We start from the raw sequence: 25,239 nt of genomic DNA, 5'->3' as shown, positions 1-25,239 counted from the left end.
ATAGGCAAATTACTATTATCCCCAGTTGCAGTTATACTTTCACCACATTTTTGGTAGATAAAAGGTCAATTAAAAGTTTTTAAAGAGTATCTATAAAATGTTCCATACTTTGACAGAGCTTTACTTTTCAATCATATAAAATGCAAAATGAGACACACATTTTTGGACAAGGCTAATGTGGAATTTTATTTTGGATGACTATGCAAAGGTGGCTTCCCCCCCTCCCTCCCCGAACCATGGATGAAGGAGAGGGGAAAAATAAATGCTTAATTACAAAAATATTTTATTTTTTAAATTTTTCCAACAAAAGAAAAGAAAAGAAAATTGGAAGCAGCTAGGTGGCTCAGTGGATAGAGCACTGGGATTGGAGTCAGGGACACCTGAATTCTAATCTGGCCTTAGACATTTCCTAGCTATGTGACCCTGAGCAAGTCACTTAACCTCTGTTTGCCTTAATCCATTGGAAAAGGAAATGGCAAACCACTCCAGTATCTTTGCCAAGAAAACCCCATGGACAGTATTGGCATGGTCCACAGTGTCACAAAGAGTAGGAACATGACTGAATGACTGAACAAACACAAATTTTTTAAATGTTATAAAAAAAAATCATTCACGATTCCAACCCCCCCCCCCCAAAAAACACCTTTGGTATTTAATGGCCCTGAAAACAAAGTTAAAAGAAAATGACAGCTATAATTTTATATGATAAAACATGCTACAGCCACAAAAGACTTTTGATTTTTTTAAAAAACTGATAAGAGGGGCAGCTAGGTGGTGCAGTGTGTAGAGCACCAGCCCTGAAGTCAGAAGGACTTGAGTTAAAATTTAATCTCAGACACCCCTAGGTAAGTTACTTAACCCTGACTGCCTCATAAAAAAAAGAGTATCATAGGGGCAACCAAGTGGTGTACTGGATAAAGCACCGGCCCAGGAGTCAGGAGGCCCTGAGTTCAAATCTGACCCCAGACACTTGACACTAACTATGTGACCCTGGGCACGTCACTTAACCCCAACTGCCTCACCAAAAAGCAAAACAAACAAACAAAAAACCGATAGAAAATTATATACCCAAGGAATACTTAACAGTTCTTCTAAGTCATTCATTAATAGTGTACATATGGTACCACATATTACTTGATGTTTTATTCAAAATTCAGGGCAACAGGTTAGGACTACACTTTGGGATTAGAGAAAGCAATAACTATGACTAGCCAGATTCACAGCAAAAATGGTAAGAATTATAATTTAAACAGACTGGTTCTCCCCTTATCAACCTGCATAATGCAATCATAAATTATCCCTAAAACAAAAAAGAAAAATAATGAATAGAAACGCAAAATTCCAAAATGGTGACAACTCCTCAGTATGTGAGCAGAACCAAGAGAACATTGTATATAGTAACAGCAATATTGTTTTAAGAATAATTTTGAGCAATTAAGTCATTTTGACTATCATAAACACCCAAATTATCTACAAAGGACATATGAAGGAAGATACTATCTGCATCCAAAGAACTGATAAGCAGAAGTATGTATACAATGATTTTACGTGTGTGTGTGTGTGTGTGTGTGTGACACACACACATATATATCTGTGTCTAATGGTAGTCATCTTGGGGAGGAGGAGAAAAAAATTCATGGGATAACTTTATCACATATTTTAAAAGAATAGCAAGTTGTATATAATAGATTTGCAGTTTCAAGTGTAACCATCTTTTTTTTTTAAATTATACTATGCTATGGAAATGCCTGTTCTACTCCATAAATTAAAAATAAGATAAATAAAACTAAAAGAAAAAAAGAGACTATGGAATTAAAGCATATGACTTACTTGGTTACGACCAGTCTGTTTTTCCTCATGCTCTCAACTCCTGGTTTCTCCCTTTCAGGTTCCCCTTTCTTTCCAGTCTGTTTTTTTGATTTTTTGTTGACTGCCTGACTGATGGTTTTGGCACAATGTTTTGGCAGCAACTATATTAAAAAAAAAAAAGATAGAAAATCTCTTTTCAATAAATGAAATTAAGAGCATAATTATAATTAAAAGCACATCACAAGAAAATATGAAAAACTCTTTTTCTTTTAATACTGTCTAATTTTAAGGAGTAATATCTATACCAAGGGGCAGCCTATTTCTGACTAATATGGCATTTTCTCTTAAAATGGGCTACCACTTTTAATTTAAATTTATTGGCTTATTCCCCACTGTCCTTCACTCCTGATATTTTCACTCTACATTTTGGGCTAGAAAAAATAAAGAAATCACTTATTCCCTTCCACTCCCCATTCTAATGCTCTCTAGGGCCAGGACAAATCTAATCCTTTTTTCCACAGTCCTCTAAGACTTGGAGAGCTATCCCGTCTTTCCATGATTAACATTACTGACTCCTTTAACCAAACCTCATAATACAATATCAAGGCCCCTAACCATATTAATTGTTCTCCTCAAAGATCCCCATCTTATTAATGCTCTTCCTAGAAGATGGTACCCAAATCAAACACAAATACTCCAGACCTGGTTCAACCAGGGCAAAACCATTATTATTTTCAATACAGTCTAAGATTACATTAGCTTTCTTAACTGTTCTTTAATACCATTAACTCATATTGAGTCAGTAATCCACTAAAAGTCACATTTTCTCACAGAATTTGATATCGAGCTATGGCTCTTCCATCTTCAACTCAATCAGTTACCAAGCATGGGTACCAGGGTCAGGAAACCAGAAAATTTCAACATATTATAACATTGGATCAATTCAATTTTATTAAATGGACAAGATGTATGTGTGCTATCCTCCCAATAGATTATAAGTTCTTTAAGGTCAGGAACTATTATGTTTTTGTATTTTGTATATTGTATACTGTAATTTGTTTATGTATTGCAACCATGATGACATGCACATTGTGGAACAGATGCTTAAATATGGAATATAGTAATTCCCTAAAAGCTTACTGAAATTAGCAGGACTTAGCTTGCTTTTCCAGTGAATGACCTCCCAGATTAGGGATTATAAAATGATTCCATAACTGATTTGTTTTTAGAATGGCTCAATCATGCACTAAGGGCCATAGTGTATCTGAGCCCTCCCTCAAATCATGAATGCTCTTTTACTACTTAAGTCTTTCTAGACTTCAGTTTTCTCATCTACAAGACGAGGTCTGGACTAGATGATCTCTTCAGCCTTTTCCATTTTTAAATCTATGATCTCAGTGAGGTACATAGGGTCATTTGCCTCTACATTACAGAGTCACTTTAGTTTTCCTAAATGTCAGAAACAAGTATGATATAATGGAAAAAGTGTTGAGACTTGGGATTTAGAAAACACCTGTTTTCTACCATATACTACCAGCTAGGACTGTTTTGAGCAAGGAAGTAGATATGGAACCTAGTTGTGGGCTGTTAGAGCAAGAGCAGTATAAAAGCAATTTTTAGGCTCCTGAGACTCTATGGAAACTCCCTGCTAAATGCATTTTAACCACCTGGAGAACTGAACCCATCCGATTGCAAAGAAATGTTTTTGGTAAAAAGATGTTTGTATCAGATGCAGAACCTGATGCAGACACCTGGGTTCAAATTCTGCTTCTGATACTTGTAGTTGTGTGACAAAGTAAATTACTGAACCTCTAAGCCTTAGTTTCCTCCTCTAATAAAGAGAATAATCATTCCTGAAGTACCTCACAGGTTTGTTGTAGAGATCAGATGAGATAATAATTGCAAAGCATTTAGAACAGTGCCTGGCACACAGTAGGCACTATATAAATGCTAGCCATTATTACCATCTACCTCACAAGGAAGTTATATGAATCAAATGAGGTAAAGTAAACCTTAAAGTGCTGCACAAATGTCAGTAGTCGTCTTTCTTCCTTCAGCGACATCACTTTTGGTGAACATATCATCTCTGTCTTGATGCTATTCGCTGCTTCTCTATCTGAAAATCACTCTCCTCCCATTTATTAACATTTTCCCTATTCTTTTTGATATTTTATCTTCTTTCTGTAATATTTTTCTTCTTTCTGTACATCCTGTTTTTATGATTGTATACTATGTTTTGGTTGACAAGCTGAAATGGATCTATAATCTTGATGTGGAAGGTCTAGCCATTCCCTTCTAATATCTTCACCAAGAATATATTCCATGTATGTGCAGATTAACCTCATAAAAAATTTATACACATGAGAAAGCAGAAATAAGTATTCATTTTTTTCTTGGTTGCCTTTTCTTGGTAATAATAAGGTCTGAGGTTTTTCTCTCAACCTTCAGAAACCCTAAGAATCAATTCAATGCTCCCAAAATTCTGTCATCTCCAGATGACCCTCCTCTGTATATCTTTGTTTTAGTCTAGCTGCTTTTCCTCATCTTTGTTTTCTTCACTGACATTTTTATTTTTTCTACAAGTACATCAAGGACTTTGACATTATAGTTCTATTGTGGTCTCTCCACTATCCTTGATTGTGAAAAGAGTGTTATAAAAATCATTACAGATCTTTTCCAACATTTATTCTTCTCTTTCCAGCTTCATCCATAATTTCCTTGAGATGACTTTGCTTAGTTCTGCAATCTTTGGAAAGTTTTCTTTAAGTTATTTTCCCCCCCTGTTTTGTGAAGTGATACAGCTCATAATCTTCCAACATCTTTTTTGTATGATTTTATAAATGAGTTTATATTCTAAATTGATGTGGCCTTTGGCTGTCATTTATCTCCACCTGGTGAATTGAGTGTTTGCTATGTAGGATATTCCTTAAGTTTTTGGGGGTTCCTTATTATAAAAGTTGATTTATATTATTTAAATTTCTGTAGGAATTTGGTATAATTGTTGTTAATGTCCTTTCCTCAATCCTGTTCTCATTTTCCAATATCCATAAAACTATACCAGTTTGAAAAATAGCAAAAAAAAAAAAATGAACTCAGAATCAAAAGTCAAGATATGACTCAATTTCTGACCACTGGTCACATTTTTCTATGTTCATAAACAAAATTTCTATTTGTACTGAAGGGAAAAATTAAATTCTTACCTGGTCACTAAGAGTACACTGTTCTGTGCAAATATCCGTTATGAGATTTCTAGCTTGCTTAGCCATTTCATCCAAGAACATGTTACATAATGAAAGACTCCGATCCCCAATATGATGTCTCTGTCAAAACAAAATATGTAAATGTTTTAAAACATACATTTCCTTTAAGAACCGGATTGAATGATATAATTCTTGACTAAAGAAGGGTAATTAAGTTAATTACTGAATCTCTAAACTAAACTAACTAAACCCCTACTAAACCACCGGACTGTAAAAGACAGACATGTTATCTCATATTTCTTGCATCCCTCTCACTACCTAGCACTTAAGAGGTACATAATAAATATCTAATTTCATTGATTTGATTTTATAAAGTACTACTCTTTGAAAAGAGTTTTAATAGGGTCAAGAAGATCTTCCATAATGTAAAAGAATACAAATATTTTCATTTAATATGTATTTAGTTCATAATCTTTTCAAAAGACTCCTTGGATCAGGTATACATTGGAGTAGGTAGACTCTGAGATCCTTTTCAATTCTGTGATTCTACATCTTAACCACAGTATATACAAATTAAGAAGCCAATCCATTTAATTAAACACAAACTTTAAAAAATAGATTTAAAAGCCAAAGCAAATGTGGTGATGTGAATAGGCAGTTAATTTCTCTAGAAAGCAATATTTTCCCATTACCTCAATATGTGTTCATACTCCTGTTTTCTTGGCTAACCTCTCTTTGAGTTTTTGTGACACTGGTCTCTCATGGTTCCCCTACTACCTGCCTAATCAATCCTTCTTAATCACCTTTGCTGGATCTTCAGATATAATCCATCCCCTTAATATGGATGAAATGTGACTATACTCTAAATTTCTGTCCTAGGTTCTATTCCCTCCTTTCTCTATACTATCTTTTTATGACTTTATCAGATCCTATGGATTTAAATATCATCTCTATGCAAATGTCTCCCACATCACTAACTGCCTATTGAACGTTCTTATCTGGATGTCTAATGGTATATCAAATTTAACATAAAGAAAAACAGAACTCATTACTGGTCCTCTTCAAACCCACACCTCTGCCCAATTTCCCCATTTCTGTTGAGTGTACCATCACCTTTCCAGACAACAGCATTTGCAGCCTCATCTTCTCACACTCATCCACTTATTCTTCTTCATCACACATATTCAACAGTTATAAAGTCTATAATTATATCTCAATATCTCCTCTCATACCCATCCCATTCTCTCTCCTGTCAACAGGCAATCACAACTTCATGAAACTTACATGAAAATTAGGTTTATTATGAGAGAAACGAACATACATGTAGAACCCTAAGCCAGGGCAAAAAGTTCACAACCCAAACAGAAGTTTGCATATTTATGAAATTGTGGCAAAGAGAGGAGGTGAAACACAAATCGCCACCTAAATGGGAGTGACAAGGGAGGAGAAATCATGAATAATTAAGATGGCAAAAACAGCATTCTTTTCCTTTGGGAATAGCTAGACCATGAAGATATGATGGTCTGCTTATCTATAAGGGTCCCAACATCATAAGAAGTTTCCCAGTCTAGTGCAGACTGACTGGCACCTGTCTTGACTCCCAAGGATACACAGGGAGTCCAGCTTGGGGTACAAAGAACAAATTATATCAGAGCCTCCTGCATACTCCAGGTCCAGTGTTTCTGGAAAATAAGGCAACTCAAAAAGACAAGTTCAGGGGATCCCTTAACATTCCTTAACACTCCTCACACAGCTACCACCCTAGTTTAGGCCCTCATTACTTTGACTATTACAACAGCCTCTAATTGGTCTCCCCACTTTAATTCTCTCCCTATTCCAATTCATACTCTATATAGCTATTAATGATACACTCCTAAAAGATATCTGAATATATCACTCTCCTACTCAATTAAATCCAGAGGCTCCCTATTGCTTCTAGAATTGAATATGCCTCTATTTAGCATTTAAAACCCTTCACTACTTGTCTCCACCCTACCTTTTCAATCCTGTTATAAATTATTCCCCTTCAAGTGCTCTTTGGTTTGGCCAAACTGGCCTTCTTTATTTTCTGTTTACAAGACATAGCTGCCAACTCTGTGTTTTACCACCGGTGCAAAGCTGCCCTCCATGCTTCAAACTCACTCTGTATTTTCCTCTTTCTTAGAATTTCTATTACTTTCAAAGCTCAAGTATCATATTGTACTCAGTTTTTCCTGATTCTCTCCCACCCAGGATATTAATGCTCCATCACCCAATACCTTTGTATTTATTTTGTATATATTTAGGTGCACATGTTTCCCTCTATAGAATGTAAGTTCCTCAAGGAGCAAGGGCTATTTCATTTATGGCTTTGAATCCCATGGAGGCTAAGTGGCACAGTGGATAGCACTGGGCTTAGAGTCAAGAAGACCTGAATTGGAATCCAGCCTCATACACTTATTTAACTGTGTGACCCTGGGCAAGTTACTTAACCTCTCTGCCTGCCTCAATTTCCTCAGCTGTAAAACTAAAAGAATAGCACCTATTTCTTGGGTTGTTGTGTGGATTAAATGACATAACAACGGTAAAGGGCTCAGCACAGTACCTGGCACATAATACGTACTTAATAAAAGCTTACTGAATGATGAGGGAAAAACCCCACTACTTAGAATACCCTGTGTATATATCAGTGTATATTGCATAATTTTTCTGATATATGACTTTGATTATAATCCTTGCTCCAAGCCTCTCAATGAACACCACCCTCAAAAAAACATGTGTGTATTATTAGGACAAAGGGAGAAAAAACAAAGGAAAAAGAGAACTTAAAAGAAAAACAGAAAATGACCTTGATGGGAAAAACATTAAAAACAAGAGATACTATGGGGGTGGGGGGAAAGAGGAGGTGACTTCCCATAATTAATTGCTAGGAAGGAACCTGCTTCTGGGCCAAGGAAGGACCCAGGGATAGAAGAGAAGGGCTGCTCATTCACCCCACGGGTTCAACATAAACAAGTCTCAACTTTCTGAGCTGTTCACTTCACCCACTGGGGTAGCTCAGGGCAGTGATAAAGGTTTTACCTAGGAGTATGTAAAACACAAATCTGTTCATTACTCCCTGCACTGGCTATACTTTCCTTCCTTCTCTATCTTGACCCCTTGGTGAACCAATTCATCTCCATACTGTCCTATTAAGTCCTCTGTCCGCTACCCCATTAAAGATCATACCCTGCTAAACGTCAGAGTTGGATTACTTCTACCATCCACTACCTTCACTGCTACTCACTTATGGCAAGAAGAAGGGGAGAAAATCACAAAATCATGCTACACACACTACAAATAGGTGACATAATTTCAACTAACCCTCCCCCCCCTTTTTAAATCCCTTGTAACCTGGTCCCTTGCCTAACTTTCCCATCTTCTTATACCTTATTCCCATTCACACATCTGTGACCTAGTGGCATTGGCCCCTTTGCTCTCTCCCGCACACAACACTCCATCACCTCACTCCTGATAATGTTTACCCTGCCTATCCCCAATGCTGTGAATCTTTCTCTCATTTCCATCTACTGGCTTCCTTTAAATTTCAAAGTCTCATGTTCTGCAAGAAGCCTCTTTTACCTTAGTGCTTTTCCTCTGTTGATTACCTCCAATTTATCTTGTATATATCTTTTTTGTACAAGGCTGTCTTAAGGTTTCTGTCCCATTAGACTGTCCTTAGGAGCAGTGAATGGAGTGGGGTTTTTTCTGTTTTTGTCTTTCTTTGTATCTCCAGTACTCAGTACAGTGCCTAGCACATGCAGGCACTTATAAATGCTTGTTGACTTGACATTCCCTTCTCATTTCTTCCTTTAAGGTTCAGCTGAGATCTACCTTTTCTGTGAAACTTTCCCTGATTCCTCCAGTTGTTAGTGCACTCACTTTCCTGAAATCACCTTGAATTTACTTATATCTGAGTACATGTTTTATCTCCCAGAAGAATCTAAACTCTTCAAGGGAGTATGCAGCTGTTATTACTATCGTCTCTGGAACCTAGCACACCACACCTTGCACATGGTAGGTACTTGCTTGTCAAGCTTAAATATACACATAAAGTTCTAAAGTAGTTTATAATCATAAAATCTCTTTTGAAGAGAATTTGAGGCCTCCCAGTCTAACCTGTACTCTATAGAATGTCCAACAAGTGGTCCTTTAACTTGAAGATCTTTAATGAAAGGAAACTAACTCTGAAGACAATCCATTCCAATTTTGGATATCTATCACAGTTAAGATTTTCCTTACATGAAGCCTAAATTTGTCTCCTTAACAATGCCACTCATGACTCCTAATTTTACTCTGAGGGAAAGCAGAACAAATCTAATAAATGTGACATACTGTTCATTTAGAGCAGAGCTTCTTAAACTGTGGGTCACAACCCCATATGGGGTCACGAAAAATTTGGCAATGGTAAATGGTTTCTGAACACACAATCACCAAAAATTAATTCAAAATCAAACCCGTAATGAATCTGTGGTGTTTCTGGCAGTGCTTGCTTGTGTTACATCGTGTAACTTCACTGCAGCCTTGGTTCTGAACACAAAGCATGTGCACTTTACACGGCACATACCAACACACCACACAATGCCAACGAATGCTGCCAAAACGTAAAAAGGGATCGCGAGTGGAAAAAGTTTAAGAAGCCCTGATTTAGAGACAGCTGATAGCTCAGTGAATAGAGCACTGGGCCTGGAGTCAAGAAAACCTAAGTTCAAATCCAGACTCAGACACTTCCTAGCTGTGTGACCCTGGGCAAGTCCCTTAACCTCTGATTGCCTGACAAAAAGATCCACTGGATCCACTGGAGAAAGAAATGGCAAACCACTCCAGTATCTCTGACAAGAAAACCCCATGGACAGTTGGTCCAAGGGGTCAGAGAGAATCTGACACAACTGTTTAACTGAACAACAACAACAACAACACTTAATTTAAATTATAGTAATGTATCAAACTTACTTACTCCACTAGAATGTAAGCTTTTTGCTGATAGAAATCATGTATTATTTAATTTTTTCTCTCTCTCAGCCTCTACTACATACAATACCTTATATACCAAGCTCTCAGTAAATGTCTAATTAATCTGAGCTGGATAAATAGAAAGGAAAAAAAATATAAACATTACTAAAATATTTATAATAAGTGGTTAAAGGTGAAATCCTATTTTTAAAAATTCTACCCAGTATTCACATTTTTTGTTCATGCTAATTTCCACTGTATTTAGCTCACTCCCCATTATATTCCTTAATCTGCGAATTTTTACCTCTTCACCAATGGCCTTACCCCTACTCAAGTATCCTGACTCACCTCATCTCCCTCTGCTTTCCAGTTCCTCTTTATGTGTTATCTTCCCCATCAGAATAAAAGCTTCTTGAAAAAACAAACTTTTTTTGCTTGTATTTGTGTTCCCAGCACTTAATACAGGGCTGGCACGGAGTAAATGCTTAATAAATTTTCCCTTCTTCCCTCTTGCTTATTCTCTCCCTCCCCGACCCGGTTACTCCACCTCTCATTGCTTTCATTACCAGAAGGCTGAACACAGTAATTTATAAAGACTACCTAACAAAGGTATAGCAAGATGATAACATGTCAGCGTACAGAATGTCCACATTGATGAGATGAGATCTCCGAAATATTTAAATAAGTCTACTTCTAAAAAACCATACTCCCATCTTACTGCACCAAAATTTTTTTTAAATCAATTAACCCATCACTCCTCCCCTCTCTATTGAAACTAGTGGAAAAATAAGCAAGAGTACACTGAGCACAGAAACAAAATGAAGAAAAATCAAATTTACTTTTATGAAAATATCAGAAACACATCCTTAGCTCTCTACTCATTTCTACATTCATGCTTCCATATGATTAAGAATTGGTGTTTATTTGTTTTGGAGAAATAGTATGGAAAGTCAGTGTTTGGTTTCTGGTGGGGATGACCAGGATGTTTAGCTTATATTACTTTCAAATTTTGTCATTATATGTGAAATGTACAGTGCAAATAAAAATAACAGATAACTAAGAAAACAAAAGTGGTGTCAAATGAAATAATTTTGGAACCACATTATCAAAATTAAATCACAGTCATCCTTTCTGTTAACAATTAGTAAACTAAAAAAATGAAAAGTGACATTTTTTCTGTCAGATGTTGTCACACTATTTGCTTAAGAGTCTGGGGGAATTATGGTTTGTAAGGGGGTTTAGTTTGGCTACTTGTTGACAAGTAAATATCTGTTCTGTCAAAAAAAAAAATCTATCAGCGAAAAAAAAAAGTTTCATAGTATGAATTTAGTCCCCATAAAACAAACTGTACTCAAATGTTGCTTTGCCTAGCAGCGTATCTTTGTGAAAAACATTCTGTAAAATTTAAAAGACTGTACACATATGCTATTGATATTAATAATAGCCAATTTACTATATGGATAACTGTGCTTACATAGCTAAAAAGATCATTAGATCCTCTAGTTGAATCCCCTAATTTTACTGATGAGAAAATTAAGGCCCAGAGAAGTGAAATGACTTGCCCAAGGTCAAACAGGTAGAGGGAATAGCAGAAATAGGATTCAAACCTAGTTCCCCGAGTCTAGGGACTGTTACATTTTTGTCTTTGTGTCCCAACACCTGGTACATAGTGAGCCCTGAATAAATGTTTGATTGATTGATTTCCACTGCATCACATTACTATCAATAGGTTATTGGCTTACTTTTTTTTTTTAATGGATAGCTTATTAATGATTTGCTAAATCTACAAATAAATTGTGGCCAAACAAACTATAATGTATAGATACATATATGAATGGAATGGAATGTTATTGTACCATAAGAAATTAAATAAACAATTTCAGAGGAAACTGGGAAGAATTTTATGAACTGACATAAAGCTAAGTAAGCAGAACTAGGAGAACAATCTACACAATAATAACTGTGTTATAGAGGAAAAACTGTTTTCAAAATCTTTAAAATGTTGATCATCCTAATGATAAACCATGAGTCCATAAAAATGAACATGAAAACACATCACTCACCTCATGATAGAGAGGTGATTAGCTTAAAATGTATAAACATACATATTTAGACATGGAAAAGGTGAGATTTTGTTTGGCCAATAACTAATTATGTACTGAGGTATTTGTTTCAGTTTTTTATTTATTTTTTAAAATTTGCTTAATAAAGAGAGGAATCAGTAAGAGGGACAGATTAATTAACCTTGTTACTTGAAAAAAAATAAATTACTTTAAAAAACATTAAATTGTAGAGATTTTCAAAGGCCAAGAGAACAAAAGTTTCATTGGTCTCACTGTCACTAACTTTAGTAAGTAATCACTGAATTCTATTTCACAATAAACTTGCAAAGTTGAATCTAATGTTTTAACATATATGAATGATCTTAGGGATAAGGACTAGACCTATGGTTTCATTGCTATGAGGACCTTTCTGGTGAGGAAACTACCTCTTTGCAACTTAAGAGTCTTCGAGAGTTCTCTAGAGCACTGAGATGATAAGTGACTTGCCATATGTTTCACAGATGACATATATGTTTCATATGACACAGCCATATGTTTCAGACGTGAAATTTGAACCCAGATCTTTCTGTTCACTTCGAGGCCAACTCTCTATACATTACTCTCAGGCTCTGTCTTTATGAATGATCCCATGAGGAACAGTTTTGTATTCTATACATTTTCATATTCTTTTCAACTCCTACTGAATTGTCCTGGCTTTTTTCACCATAAAATTCATATTCCGCAGCACCACGACAACCTCAAAAGAACACCGGGCTGGCGTTCAGATACCTGGCTTCTAATCCTAAGTTATGAGTCATAAGACTACTCATCATCAGTGATGAGGATTCAATTATATGATTCCTAAAGTACTTTCTAGCTCTTCAATTTTATGACTCCAATATATAAGGTATGCAGATGATACGTGTCTATTGTTTGTTCTTCCCCTAAACTATAAGCTACTCAAATGCATGCACTATTAGCTTATTCACCTTTAGATCCCTAAAAATGTCTAATTCAATGTCTTGAGCAAGTGCTGAGTGACACCAGGTGGTAAAGAGCACCTCCATATATTCACATGATCACAGATTTAAAACTAAAAGGTTCTCAAGAGGCACCTCTCATTTCATATATAAGACTGAGGCCCAGAAAGGTCATACAGGTCACACAAAAGAACTGGCATTCAAAATCTCTGTCACCAAGTCCAGAACTATTTCATTGCCCCATTAGATTCCACAGCTACTTCTCATGCTGAGAGGCATGATCTCTCACTAAAAAAAAGCAGGAAAAAATAAATAATAAGAAACACTTTCCAGCTAACTGAACAATTCATAAATATTTTAAAATATATACACTGGAAAAGAAAATGATTAAGATATTTAATTTTAAAAATTGAATAAATACAAATGTATTTACCATGGTATAATAAAAAGAATACTGGCCTGGAGTCAATAGACTTGGGTTTTACTCCAGATGCTCACAAATTAATTGTGAGATCTTTGGCTAGTCATTTAGCCTGTCCCAGCCTCAGTATTTTTCCACCTACAAAATAAGCAGCTAGACTAGATGATCTCTAATGTCCTTTCCAATTGACACTCTACTGTTCTAAATGATTCCATTTCAAAAAGTTCCCCAAAGTAAGTCAGTAACAACCTTGGGAGGTTGAAGTGGGGGATGAAGGTAGTATATCATAAATGTGAAATAAGATATACCTGGTAGGGGAGAGTCTAGCCTGTAATTTTATCTCATTTGTGTAGGTAACTCCCAGTGTGGACAATGTCTCCACTGACATATATTAGCAACTCAGTAGTAACTGAACTGGGCACTGTGAGGTTAACCCATGGACTCTTGGATGGTACGTATGAGGCAGAACTTGAAGTCTGATCTTTCTGACTCCAAAGCCAAGATGCCACTCATACCCACTCACTCACCATTATAATAGTATCTATAAATATTAGTCATAGTCATCTATGCTATGTTAAAAAGTAAGAAATTACCTCTTCTGGACACAGCTCATGTGTGCAACTCATAAAATGAGTACAAAGCAGTGGGAATGCAATTGAGTATCTTGATTGAGAGGGGAGTTCCAAACACTGCTGAAACATCTTCTCAAATGCACGGCTATAAAAACTGTATTAGGAAAAAATTGAAAATTTGGACCAGTATTTCAGACTATTATAGTAAGCAAGTACATTTACAATAGCACATTTTATTTCAAACTGGTAATGAATTACGAAAGTTATTATTTTGTAACATTTTATCCTGGACATGCCACACTATTTTTAAAAGAGAAACTCAGGGTAAACTTCAAAGTCATAAAAATATTACTTATATGAAATTATACAATACAAAATTTAGTGTACTAACAGTTTATATAATAAATCATATTTTATACACACTATTACAAAGAAGAATATAAATACAGAAATCCCTCAGATTAAAACGCCTATCAGGAAGCTATATAGCAAAATGCTCTGTGTGTGTTTATGTGTGTGTATTTCAAATTCTACTGTTCCACTGACTATCATTTGAAATGTAGACTACCATATATAAATTCTGATTTTACAAATATCTCATAAATCAGATACAAAATCAGGACTTAGAGGTCATTATAATGAAACTTCAAAATTTCACAATTAAGTCTTCAGGAAACCTTGCTTCATCAATTTCATAAGATGAAAATTTAATATATTAATTTGTCTTTTATCACGACATACTTAGAGCAGTTGATGTATTTCTAAAATCTACAATATATTCTACTGTCAGTTGTGTAGCTCTATTCATCAAGTTTTCAACTTCTTAAAACACCAAAAACAACTTTGGCTTTTACAAATTCGTGTTTAGCTCATATAATGGCAAGCATTTACAGAGTACTTCAAGAATGGACAATAAACCATTTATAAGATCTTGGCAGGCTGTACACTTTCTCTCCTTCATTCTTTGCATATGTTGGTGTGTTTTCATGTTGCAATTCTCTTTGTGACAGGCTGTTTATAGAAAAAGACGGAAGAATGGAACAATGGAAACTTAAGGGTTACAAGACTGAAATGTTACTTCAGACATTTAGTTGTATAGACATGGACAAGTCAACCTGGACTCAACATAATGAACTCTGCTAAACTCTCCAATTCTGATAGGGAGAATCCCTGGGCTATAATCACCTTCAGTCAGCTTCCTGAAGAAGCTAAAAGTTACCAGTTGTGTAAAAAGGACTGGTTTCCCAGCTGGTCCCAAGTGAATGTGGTAGATATGGACAAACCAAATAGCAGAATAGGGATGTTACATTGAAAGTGGGGAATATTCAGTATTCAGAGCAAAGGATGCCTGCCACCATGAGTTAAAGATTTATGCATCAAGAGTTAAAGATGTATGCACCTCAGAGAGGCTGAAAGGATTTTACTGGATCATTTTTCAGTTATGTCTGACTCTTTGGGAGCCCATTTAGGGTTTCCTTGGCAAAGGTATTGGAGTGGTTTGCCATTTCCTTCTCCAGCTCATATTACAAATGAGGAAACTGAGGTAAACAGGGGTAAGTGACCTGCCCAGAGTCACACAGCCATTAAGTGTCTGGTGCCAGATCTGAACTCATGAAGTCTTCCTGACTCAAGGCCCAGCGTTCTATCCACTGAGCCATCTAACTGCCTAATGAAACAACAGTCATTTATTTAAGAACCTAGAATGTGGCAGGCATTATACAAGGCACTCAAGATAAAACAGACAAAAATGAAACAGTCCCTCCAATAGGATCTTACATTCTACTGGGGAGACAATAAACGCAAATAAGAAAGTAAAAATAAATACAAGATAAATTTGAGGGAGTACTAGTACCTCAGGGAATCAGGAAATGCTTTATGTGAAAGGTGGTTCCTGAGGTGAGATATCAAGGAAATGAGAATTTTTGAAGTAGAACTGAGATGGAGAGGCATTCAAGTTAGCAAAAAAAAAAGGATGGAGATAGGAGACTGGAGGGCTCTATGTTCAGAGAAAAAAGTAGGCCAATTTGCCTAGATCAATGAGTGAGAGAATATAAGAAGACAACATATAAAAAGGTTGGAAAGGTAGGCTGAGGCCAAATTGTGAAGGGTTTTTGATGCCAAAGAGAGATACCTATATTGATTTTAGAGGTAATAAGGAGCCACTGATATTTATTGAGTAAAAAAAGACATAGCTTTGCATAGGATGGACTGGAGAGCAGGTAAGGTAAATCTGAGGCAGAGAATCCAAACAGGAGGCTACTGTAATAGTTCAGGCAATAGGTGATGAGGGCCCTGAAATAAAGTGGTGATTACGTGAACAGAGAAAGGAGGAAGAAGTGACTAGATGTGGCAAATGACTGGACGTGAGGTGACAGAGAGAGAGAGAGAAGAGAAGAATAAACAGTCTTCTAAATTCAGAAAGGGAACAGGAAGAGGATAAGGGAGAGATTTCAGGTTACGGGGGAGAGGATGAGGGGGACACGTTTGGTGGGGGGAGTAGGTTAAGTAACAGCAAGGCAAGGTAGCAGGTAGAAGTAAAGCAGAGGAGCCAAGAGGAATAGGAAATAGGAGATACAACACAAAATAAGGATCAGGAGTAAAATTTATTAGGGGAAAAAAGTAGGCGTAATAATCATGATCTCAGACAAAGTGAAAGCTAAAATAGATTTAATCAAAAGAGAAAAATAGGGAAACTACACTATATGTCAGCCATATTAATCAATATTGTTTTGGACTATTTAAAATAAGTAGACAATATAAAGTTGGAATATTGCTGTGGTAAGGGAAATGATGAGCTGGTAGATCTAGAAAAACATGGAAAGACTTGGACCTATAAGGAAGATGCTATCTACCCTCAGACAAACAGAGTATAGTATAGAAGAACAGGTATAATACAGTCTTACACAGATGCATATAAATGTAAATGTCTATATATGAGTATGATTATCATATCTAAGTATATGTATGTGTATATGTATGTGCATGTATACACACACACATATATAGTTTTGTGTGCGTGTGTGTGTAAAAATATATCCACACTTAATTGTAGCCTTCCTGGCGGAAGAGAGGGAGGAAGGAAGAGGGGAAAAAAGAATGCACAGCAAAGAACAAAAGAAAACTTAAAAGGAAGCAAAGAATAGATGCACAGCTCTGAACTTGAGTGATATTCATTATACAGGCTTTCCTGAAATGGAAATGTATTGCTGTGCACATGGCAATGCTTTTTTCCCCCCTTTTCTTACTTTGTATTTAAGCTTTAGTATTTAAGATTATAATATCTTCCTTTTTCTTTTCTTATTGTATATTTATGTTTTAGTATTTAAGTTTTAAATAAACAAATTTTTAAAAAAAGAGTAACAAACCTAGGTGACTAAAGGATGGTGGTACTCTTGACACAAATAGGAAAGGTCAAAAAGCAGGGGTTTTTTTTTCTTTCTATTTTTCAAAATGAGTTGAGTTTTAACACTTATTTAATTTGAGATGTTAATTGGAGATGCCTGGGCAGCTAGGTGGCACAGTGGATAGGGTGCTGGGCCTGGAGTCAGGAAGACCTGAGTTCAAATCCAGACTCAGGCACCTGCTAGCTGTGTGACCCTGAACAAGTCACTTAACCCTGTTTATCTCAGTTTCCTCATCTGATATACAGATCTACAGATCTAGAAATCAACTGCACAGTTAACTGAATCCATGGAAATTGATATAACTATCAAATAAGATACTAGTATAGATAGAGAAAAAGGCCTAGGACATAGCTGTCAGGAACACCTACTGTTAATGGGCAAAACATGAAAAAAAAATAGCAAAAGAGACTGAAAAGGAACAGTCAAGTAGGAGAACTCAGAGAAATCAGTATCATAAAAACGAAGAAAGGAGAAAGTATTTTAAGAGGAAAGAGTGATCAACAATGTCAAAGACTAGAGGTCAAGAAAGATGAGGACTGAGAAAAGGTCTTTAGATTTGGCAATTAAGAGATCATTGGTAATTTTGGAGACAGAGCAATTTCAATTGAACAATGAATGATGTCAGAAGCCAGACTGCAGAAAATTCAGAAAGGAATGAGAAGAAAGGAAATGGTGGCACCTAGTATAAATGGCTTTTTCAAGGATTTCAACCATGGAAGAGATAGAGGAAAACTGTTGCTGGGATGATCAAGTGAGTATTTTTTGAAGATGGGATGGGAGACTTGGCACAAAAGCAGGCAGCAGGAAAGAACCAGTAGATAAGTACAGATTGATGATCAATGAGTGGAAATGTAAGCTCCTCTGGAATAAGGATTGTTTCATTCTTTGTACTTGTATCCAGAGTGCTCAGCACAGGTCCTGGCACATAGCAGGCACTTAATAAATACCTGACAATTCATTGGGAATGATAAGAGGTAATCTTCTAGAAAAGATAGGAAAGGAATAAATCAATGGTTCATATAGAGAAGTTGGTCTTGGCAAGGATAAGAGTCCTCTAATCAGCTGAGACAAGAATGACAGAAAAGATAGTAGGGGAAGACGACAGACATGAATGGTAAATAGTATGAAATGCTGCAGAGATTAAGAAGGATTAAGATTGAGAAAAGGTCACTAGATTTGTCAATTAAAAGATGACTGGTAATTTTGAGAGAATAGTGATGAGCTTAGAAATCAGATTGTAAAGACCTGAAGAGTGAGAGGAGAGGAAGCAGAGGCAACACACGTAATACCACCCTATCCCCTTCCCTCGGTATCTCCCCAACTCCAAAAAAAAAAAAAAAAAAAAGGAAGAAAACAAGAAAAGGAGTTTGGCTGTGAAACGGAGGAACAATATAAAACTGAGGGGACAGTTTGATCTACTGAGAGTTTGGGGAGATTTGAGTGTTTGCCTCAAAGTAAATGGATCCAGCAGATGGGGCAAGACTTAAGAATAGAGAGAAGAGAATGCTGTGGAAATAACATGCTGGAGAAGACAGGGGGAGATGGGATCTGGATGCACAAAGCAGGCTTGGCCTTAAGAGTGAAGGGTTAACCTCTTCATCAGAGACTGGAATAAAGGATGATAAGAGTTTTCAGGAATAGAGAAAGTTAGAAAAGGAAGCTCATGATGAATTCCCTTCCTCCCTAAACTACTCTGTACTCATTTATATCTTTTCTATATTATGTATATGTTATTTCAGCTCCCTGAGGACAGGGACTGTTTCATTTTTGTCTTTGTACCCTTAGCACTTAACACAGTACCAGGCAGCCCCCTTACCCAAGCTGGTGCCAAGGTCTATCAATTTTACCTTTGCAACATTTCTTGAATACATCTCTCTCTTCTGACACTGTCACCACTTCTCACCTAGACTATTGCAATAGCCTACTGCTGGGTCTGCTTGCTTCAAGTCTCTCTCCACTCCAATCCATATTCCATTCAGACACTGAAGTGATTTTCCTAAAGGACAAGTCCAACCATGTCATCCCATACTCCCTATTTAATAAACTCCAGTGGCATCCTATTACCTCCAGGATCAAATACAAAATCCTCTGGCATTCAAAGTCTTTCATAACCTAGTCTTCCTCCTACACCTTACTCCTCAATATATACTCTTACATCTAGTGACACTGGCTAGACTCCAGTGACATTCCTGTATTCTGACTGTTCCATAAACACAACACTACATTTCTCAGCTCTGGGCATTTTTTTTGGCTGTCCCCCATGCCTAGAAAACTCTCCCCTCTTCTGACTGACTCCTCTCCATCTACTGACTTCCCTGGCTTCTTTTAAGTCTCTACTAAAATCCCATATTCTTCAGGAAGCCTTTCCCAATTTCTCTCAATTTTAGTGCCTTTCCCTCTGTTAATCATTTCCTATTTATCCTGTATATAGCCTGCTGTGTATATATTTGTATCCCCAGTGGTTAGCATAGTGTCTGGCACATAGCAGGCACTTAATGTTCATTGACCAATTCAGAGAGAGAGAGCAAAAGTGAGAGAGCTAGAGAAAAAGAGAGAGAGAGTGAGCATAGTGTCCTGTGTAAGAAATGTTTACCAATATTTTAAAACTGAAATGAATTGGCAAATTCCCTAAAGCATATTGTACTAAGCACATTTTTAGGTCAGTTCAAACCTGATTTATTTCCTTTACTATAGCATATATGTAGTGACATGGCTAACACCAAGTTTCTATAAGCATGCCTATCCTGAATGATCCCTTTCTCCAGATTATTAGAACCTGTACTCCCAAGTGAATTTGTCCCTAGCTCCCTATTACTGGTTGAATTAAGCTGACAGGCACACCTGGAGGGTCCTTAAACACTTCTTGTCTTCATATACTTCTTAGCAACCAACCACTAACCATACTTGAGAGCACTGCCATCCTGAGGTAGACGTTGAGGCCATATGTTGTTAAAAAAAAAAAATTAAATAATAGCACAGGCATTCAACAGTATCAACGTTTTCTCATTCCCTTCAATAATGAGACATGGTCAAATAACCAGTTTCATTATTATTAATTTAATGTATAAAAAAAACTAATGCAAAAACAACTAGGAGGGGCAGCTAGGTGGCACAGTGGATAGAACACCAGCCCTGGAGTCAGGAGGACCTGAGTTCAAACGTGGCCTCAGACACATAACAATCACTAGCTGTGTAACTCTGGGCAAGTCACTTAACCCCAACTGCCTCACCCAAAAAAATAAAAATTGAGAAAATTATATTTAAGATACCCCATATTTTAAAAACAGAAAATGAAATTTAAAACATACCAAAATATGGAGAGATCTGAGGTTTCCACCAACATTTCCACCAAAGAATCTACCATTTTTGTATGGAAAATGATAGTATTCATCATCTTTCCAAGTTCCCTGTGATCAGCAAGGCCTAGAGAAGCCTTAGAGACACTTGTGTATGCCTGAAAAAGGACAATGTTTTGTTTGGTTAATTACTTTAATAATCATAATTGTATCAATACAATTTATTTTTAAACACTCACTGAGTGCATAGAGTGTATCACCATCATTAGGAAAAATTAAAAAATATATCCTGACAGTAACATTACCCAGACTACTCAGTTTACCCAGAAATTCAATCTCCTTGACGATATAATTTCTAAAATAAATATACCAGAACATTCTCCTCTATGGAATAAAATCCTGTATAAGATGTATTTATCATGGTTCCCTTGAATAACTCAAATTTCATATAGATCTTATCACAAATTAGATGCACTAATACCAAAGCTTCATGACATAGACAGCACAATATTGAGGCAGTGTATTTCACATAAAAATTCTTAGGATGCATCAAAATGTTAGTTGACACCCTGAAAACTTAGACTAATACTAATAGCTTAAATTAATGTCATTTTTAAGGTGACTAAGCATTTTATGTACATTACTTCATTTGAGGCTCACAACAACCCTGTGAATTAGGTACTATAGGTTTAATTAACCCCATTCTCCAGATGAAGACCCTGAAGTTCAGATATTACGTTGATAATGAATATCAGAGAAAGAATTCAAAACCAGGGCTCTGATGATTTCAAATCCAGTATTCTTTCCATCACACCATGCAGCCTCTCAAAGACAAGCAATTGAGCAAGCTTACAAAGATAGAAGCTGTCTGGTGCTTGCTTATTAGCTCAACTACCCAATACTTATCAGTCAACCTACCCAAAAAGAAAAATCAATAAATAATTTATTAGGTGCTTGCTGTATGCCAGGCACTGGGTTATGTGTTGGAGATATAAAGAAAAAAGTTCCTGTATTCCTGTATAATGGGGGAGCCAACAATAAAACAGAAAAATAAAAATTATATAAGATAAACACAACAGATGGAAAGTAACCATCTAACTTAGCTGTTTAACTCACAGCTAAATTTGACTCCACTTGTCAGAGATTGAACACAGTCCCCACTATTTGATTATGTGTTTTACTTCATTTTAGTGTTTTTTTAAAACAATCAATAAAAAGATGTTATAGTAACAAAGGCCAGGCAATAGCCAACATGATTTGGATAAACACAGGTTGTCATATATGTGCATAAATCAGTCTATATCATGGTGGCTGCTATAAGCCTGGCCCTTGGGTCATTTTCCCTTTCTCAAAGAATTCAACTGACACACCATCTTCCTTCCCTCCGCTATCCTTGGCTTGCATTAGCTTCAGTGATGCTTCCTTAAACCTCCAAGCTTCCCAATTCCTCAGCTTCCTTAAATTCCATTCACTTCCTACTCTGCTTTAAATCAGCCACACATAGGGACAGTCACACACTCAATCTTAATATTACCAATCAAGGTTCCACTTCCTTAACTGGAAATTGATAGTCTTCAATCTGATCTTAATCTCCTATCATGCCATCTTCCCTTGTTATCTCACTGCTCCTAAACCTATTCTTCACTCTCTGTTTTCTTTTTTTGTTTGTTTGTTTGTTTTTTGCTAGGCAATGGGGTTAAGTGACTTGCCCAGGGTCACACAGCTAGTGTTATGTGTCTGAGGCCACATTTGAACTCAGGTCCTCCTGAATCCAGGGTCAGTACTTTATCCACTGCGCCACCTAGCTGCCCCCTATTCTTCACTCTCACTGAGACCTCCAACCCTTCCACCTCTTAAGACTTTCTCAGGCAATCAGCCATGCTACAACTTAAATTTCTTCCCTTTCAGTCTCAAATCTGTAGTTAATCATTTCAAACCTACATAATCATCAGCTCTCTACTACTTTTCACTTTATGCCTATCACCACTCATTTCTTGCTAAACCTTAGCCTTAGATTATCTCAACTACCTACCTCCTCTGCTTCTATACATAGGCTGCAGAAGAGAGCTGGAGAAAAGTCAACAATTCCAATCAAACTTATTTTAAGAGCTGTTAGCTATGAAAAATTGTCACCATTTCTTAGATGTTTAACTCATACAATGCAGCTATTATAATGAAGATTAAAACACCTACTAGTAAATACTTAATGTCTTTGCCAAATGCAGAAACTTGGAAGGAAACATTTTTGAAGCATAAGCTCTTTTGTAGAACATGTAAAGGATGAACGCAGACTGCAAGCAGTACTGCTCCCCAAAACAGCGAAAAGCAGTAAAGAAATAACTTCATATTATAAAAATTCATGTTATTCAACTTAACCTGGGACCTCACTGCAGCAAGGTAGCCTTTACTCCCTGATTTCTTATCCCACTCTCACAGAAGATTTCATTATGTTAAATATTGCCTCTTTTAAATCAATTAAGCCAAGATACTTCAGATAAATCTTTTGTCAATTAGATTATCTTTTCTAAGGCCTATGAAGTGTTTTATCAAGCTATATTTTATATGCATTCCAAATACTATATAACCTTTGTGCAAAATGTATTCTGATTTATTAGAGGAGTTATTACCAGGCCACAGCTTCCTCTAATAATGAAAACTTTTATCAGATTATTTAAGAGAAAGTTTAACAATATAAGAAATTGTTTCAGCCAACAGTAAAAAATTTGAGACCCTTAGGGTACAAATTCAAAAGATTTTTAAAAAGAAAGAAGCATTTAACTATATATCTTATTATTTTTAATCCAAACAACCATTTATGCACAGTTGAAAACACATTTTTGATACAATCAATTGATTGACTAATTTAAGTTTTAGAACTAAAAAATGCTATTTTACATATTCCTGTAAAATACTGACTTGTAGAATCACAGAATTCCAGAACCAAAAGAAACCCTCAGTGGCCATCTAGACAAACTTGCAAGTGAGCAAGAATTTACAACATATGAATTTACAACATGAAGATCTCCAATGAAGAAGAACCAACTAACATCCAAAGGCAATCCATTTTACTTTTGGATAGCACTCATTGTTAGGAATGCTTTTCTTATATCAAGTCAAAATTTGCCTCTTCAGAATTAGCACCCATTACTCTAGTCTGCTAAAGACATTCCAATTTGAAATGAAACCATTAATAACTTCTGTGAGTCTGGTTATTTGCACAGCTCCAAAACTACTTAATTGCATTATCATCTAACCCACATTTCTCTATTTTTTGCACAAGAAGTATACTATGCTAATATAATAGAGTCATTCAGTGTCCACTTAGGAATACTTAATAATTATATTGCAATTGTGTTTAGAGGCTTAAATAAACTTCTCTTAACATTTTTCACTCATATAATAAACATAATTTGGGCTAATCAACAAGCAAAAATGAACTGACAATCAAAACTTAAGTCATTCTTACCTGCAATCTAAACCAGTCTAATCTCATCCCTCGGAAATCAAATACTTCCCCATCTTCAACTATATTAAGACAGAAAAAAAGTACAAGTAAATTAGCATTTTCAAGATATACACATGCAAAAAAGTTTTGTTTTTAGTTTTTGGGGGATCAAAACTGTGTTTTCACTGGTCTTCCAGTGAGGAATTAGGAGATTCCTAGTAACATAATGTCCTTCATCAATGCAAATTTGTAACTATTCTGTAATCAATATTCTTATAGAGTTGTATGGAGCATCGAGAGGTTAAGTGACACGTCCACAGTCTCCATTTCCTTATTCCTGATTATTCACCACACTCTGTTGCTTCTCTAAAAATCTATTTTTGATGTTAATATCAGAAATGTTTGTAAAATTCTACAATACTAACACTAAATTTTTATGAAGACTGGTCTTTTTAAAGGAGAGTCACATAGTCTTTCTTGTGCTCTATTAAAATAATCACACACAAGGGAAGTATATTTATTATAGGATGCTTTATATGATTAAAACTACATTAGATTTCCTAATCATGAAATCAGTTGAACCTACAGACAATGTCTTAATACTTAAGACTTCTACCATCCCTTTTCAAAACCTTTTGAAAGTAAATAACTAATTTGATATAATGAAGACATATTCCTGAATACTAGAAGGATCAAATTCATTAGCATGGGCAATTCCCAGTGGGGAACTCCTCTAACTTATGTCAAACAGGCAATCACAATGTCATGAGACACGTGAAAACTAGGTTTATTACAAGAGATATGAATGTGGAACCCAAAGAGTTCACAGTTCTTACAGAAGGTTGCATATTTATGACAATACAACAAAAGAAGGAGGAGAAAACACATATCTCCACTTAAAGAGGTATGACATGGGAGGGGAAAGGTACAGAAAGATGGAAAAGGACACCCTCCCCCACTCCCCAACCCCACCTCACCCCCAAAGGAGAGGAGCAAGGTGATGGTAAAAGCTGCATTCTTTTCCCTTGGGAATAGCTAGACTATGAAAATAGGAGGCCCACTTATCTACAAAAGACCCAGATGCATAGGCATTTTCCCA

The 25,239-nt window shown here is 36.1% G+C and overlaps 1 protein-coding gene across 1 annotated transcript in view; it reads right to left on the bottom strand.

Annotated features, from left to right (window-relative positions):
- The window catches only part of NCKAP1 (NCK associated protein 1), a 131,672-nt gene that overhangs the window by 31,466 nt on the left and 74,967 nt on the right, over positions 1-25,239 (bottom strand). Inside the window, exons 15-19 of the mRNA XM_027865846.1 lie at positions 24,162-24,220; positions 20,708-20,853; positions 14,017-14,149; positions 5,010-5,129; positions 1,831-1,970 (exon numbers count right to left, since the gene is read on the bottom strand). Coding sequence (XP_027721647.1) covers positions 1,831-1,970; positions 5,010-5,129; positions 14,017-14,149; positions 20,708-20,853; positions 24,162-24,220 — 598 coding nt within the window. The remainder of the gene's footprint in view (positions 1-1,830; positions 1,971-5,009; positions 5,130-14,016; positions 14,150-20,707; positions 20,854-24,161; positions 24,221-25,239) is intronic.

This window comes from Vombatus ursinus, unplaced genomic scaffold (assembly GCF_900497805.2).
Source record: "Vombatus ursinus unplaced genomic scaffold, bare-nosed wombat genome assembly UNPS02014779.1, whole genome shotgun sequence".
NCBI lineage: Eukaryota > Metazoa > Chordata > Mammalia > Diprotodontia > Vombatidae > Vombatus > Vombatus ursinus.
Note: the sequence above shows the minus strand (reverse complement) of the source record. Positions and strands in the feature narration are given on the sequence as shown.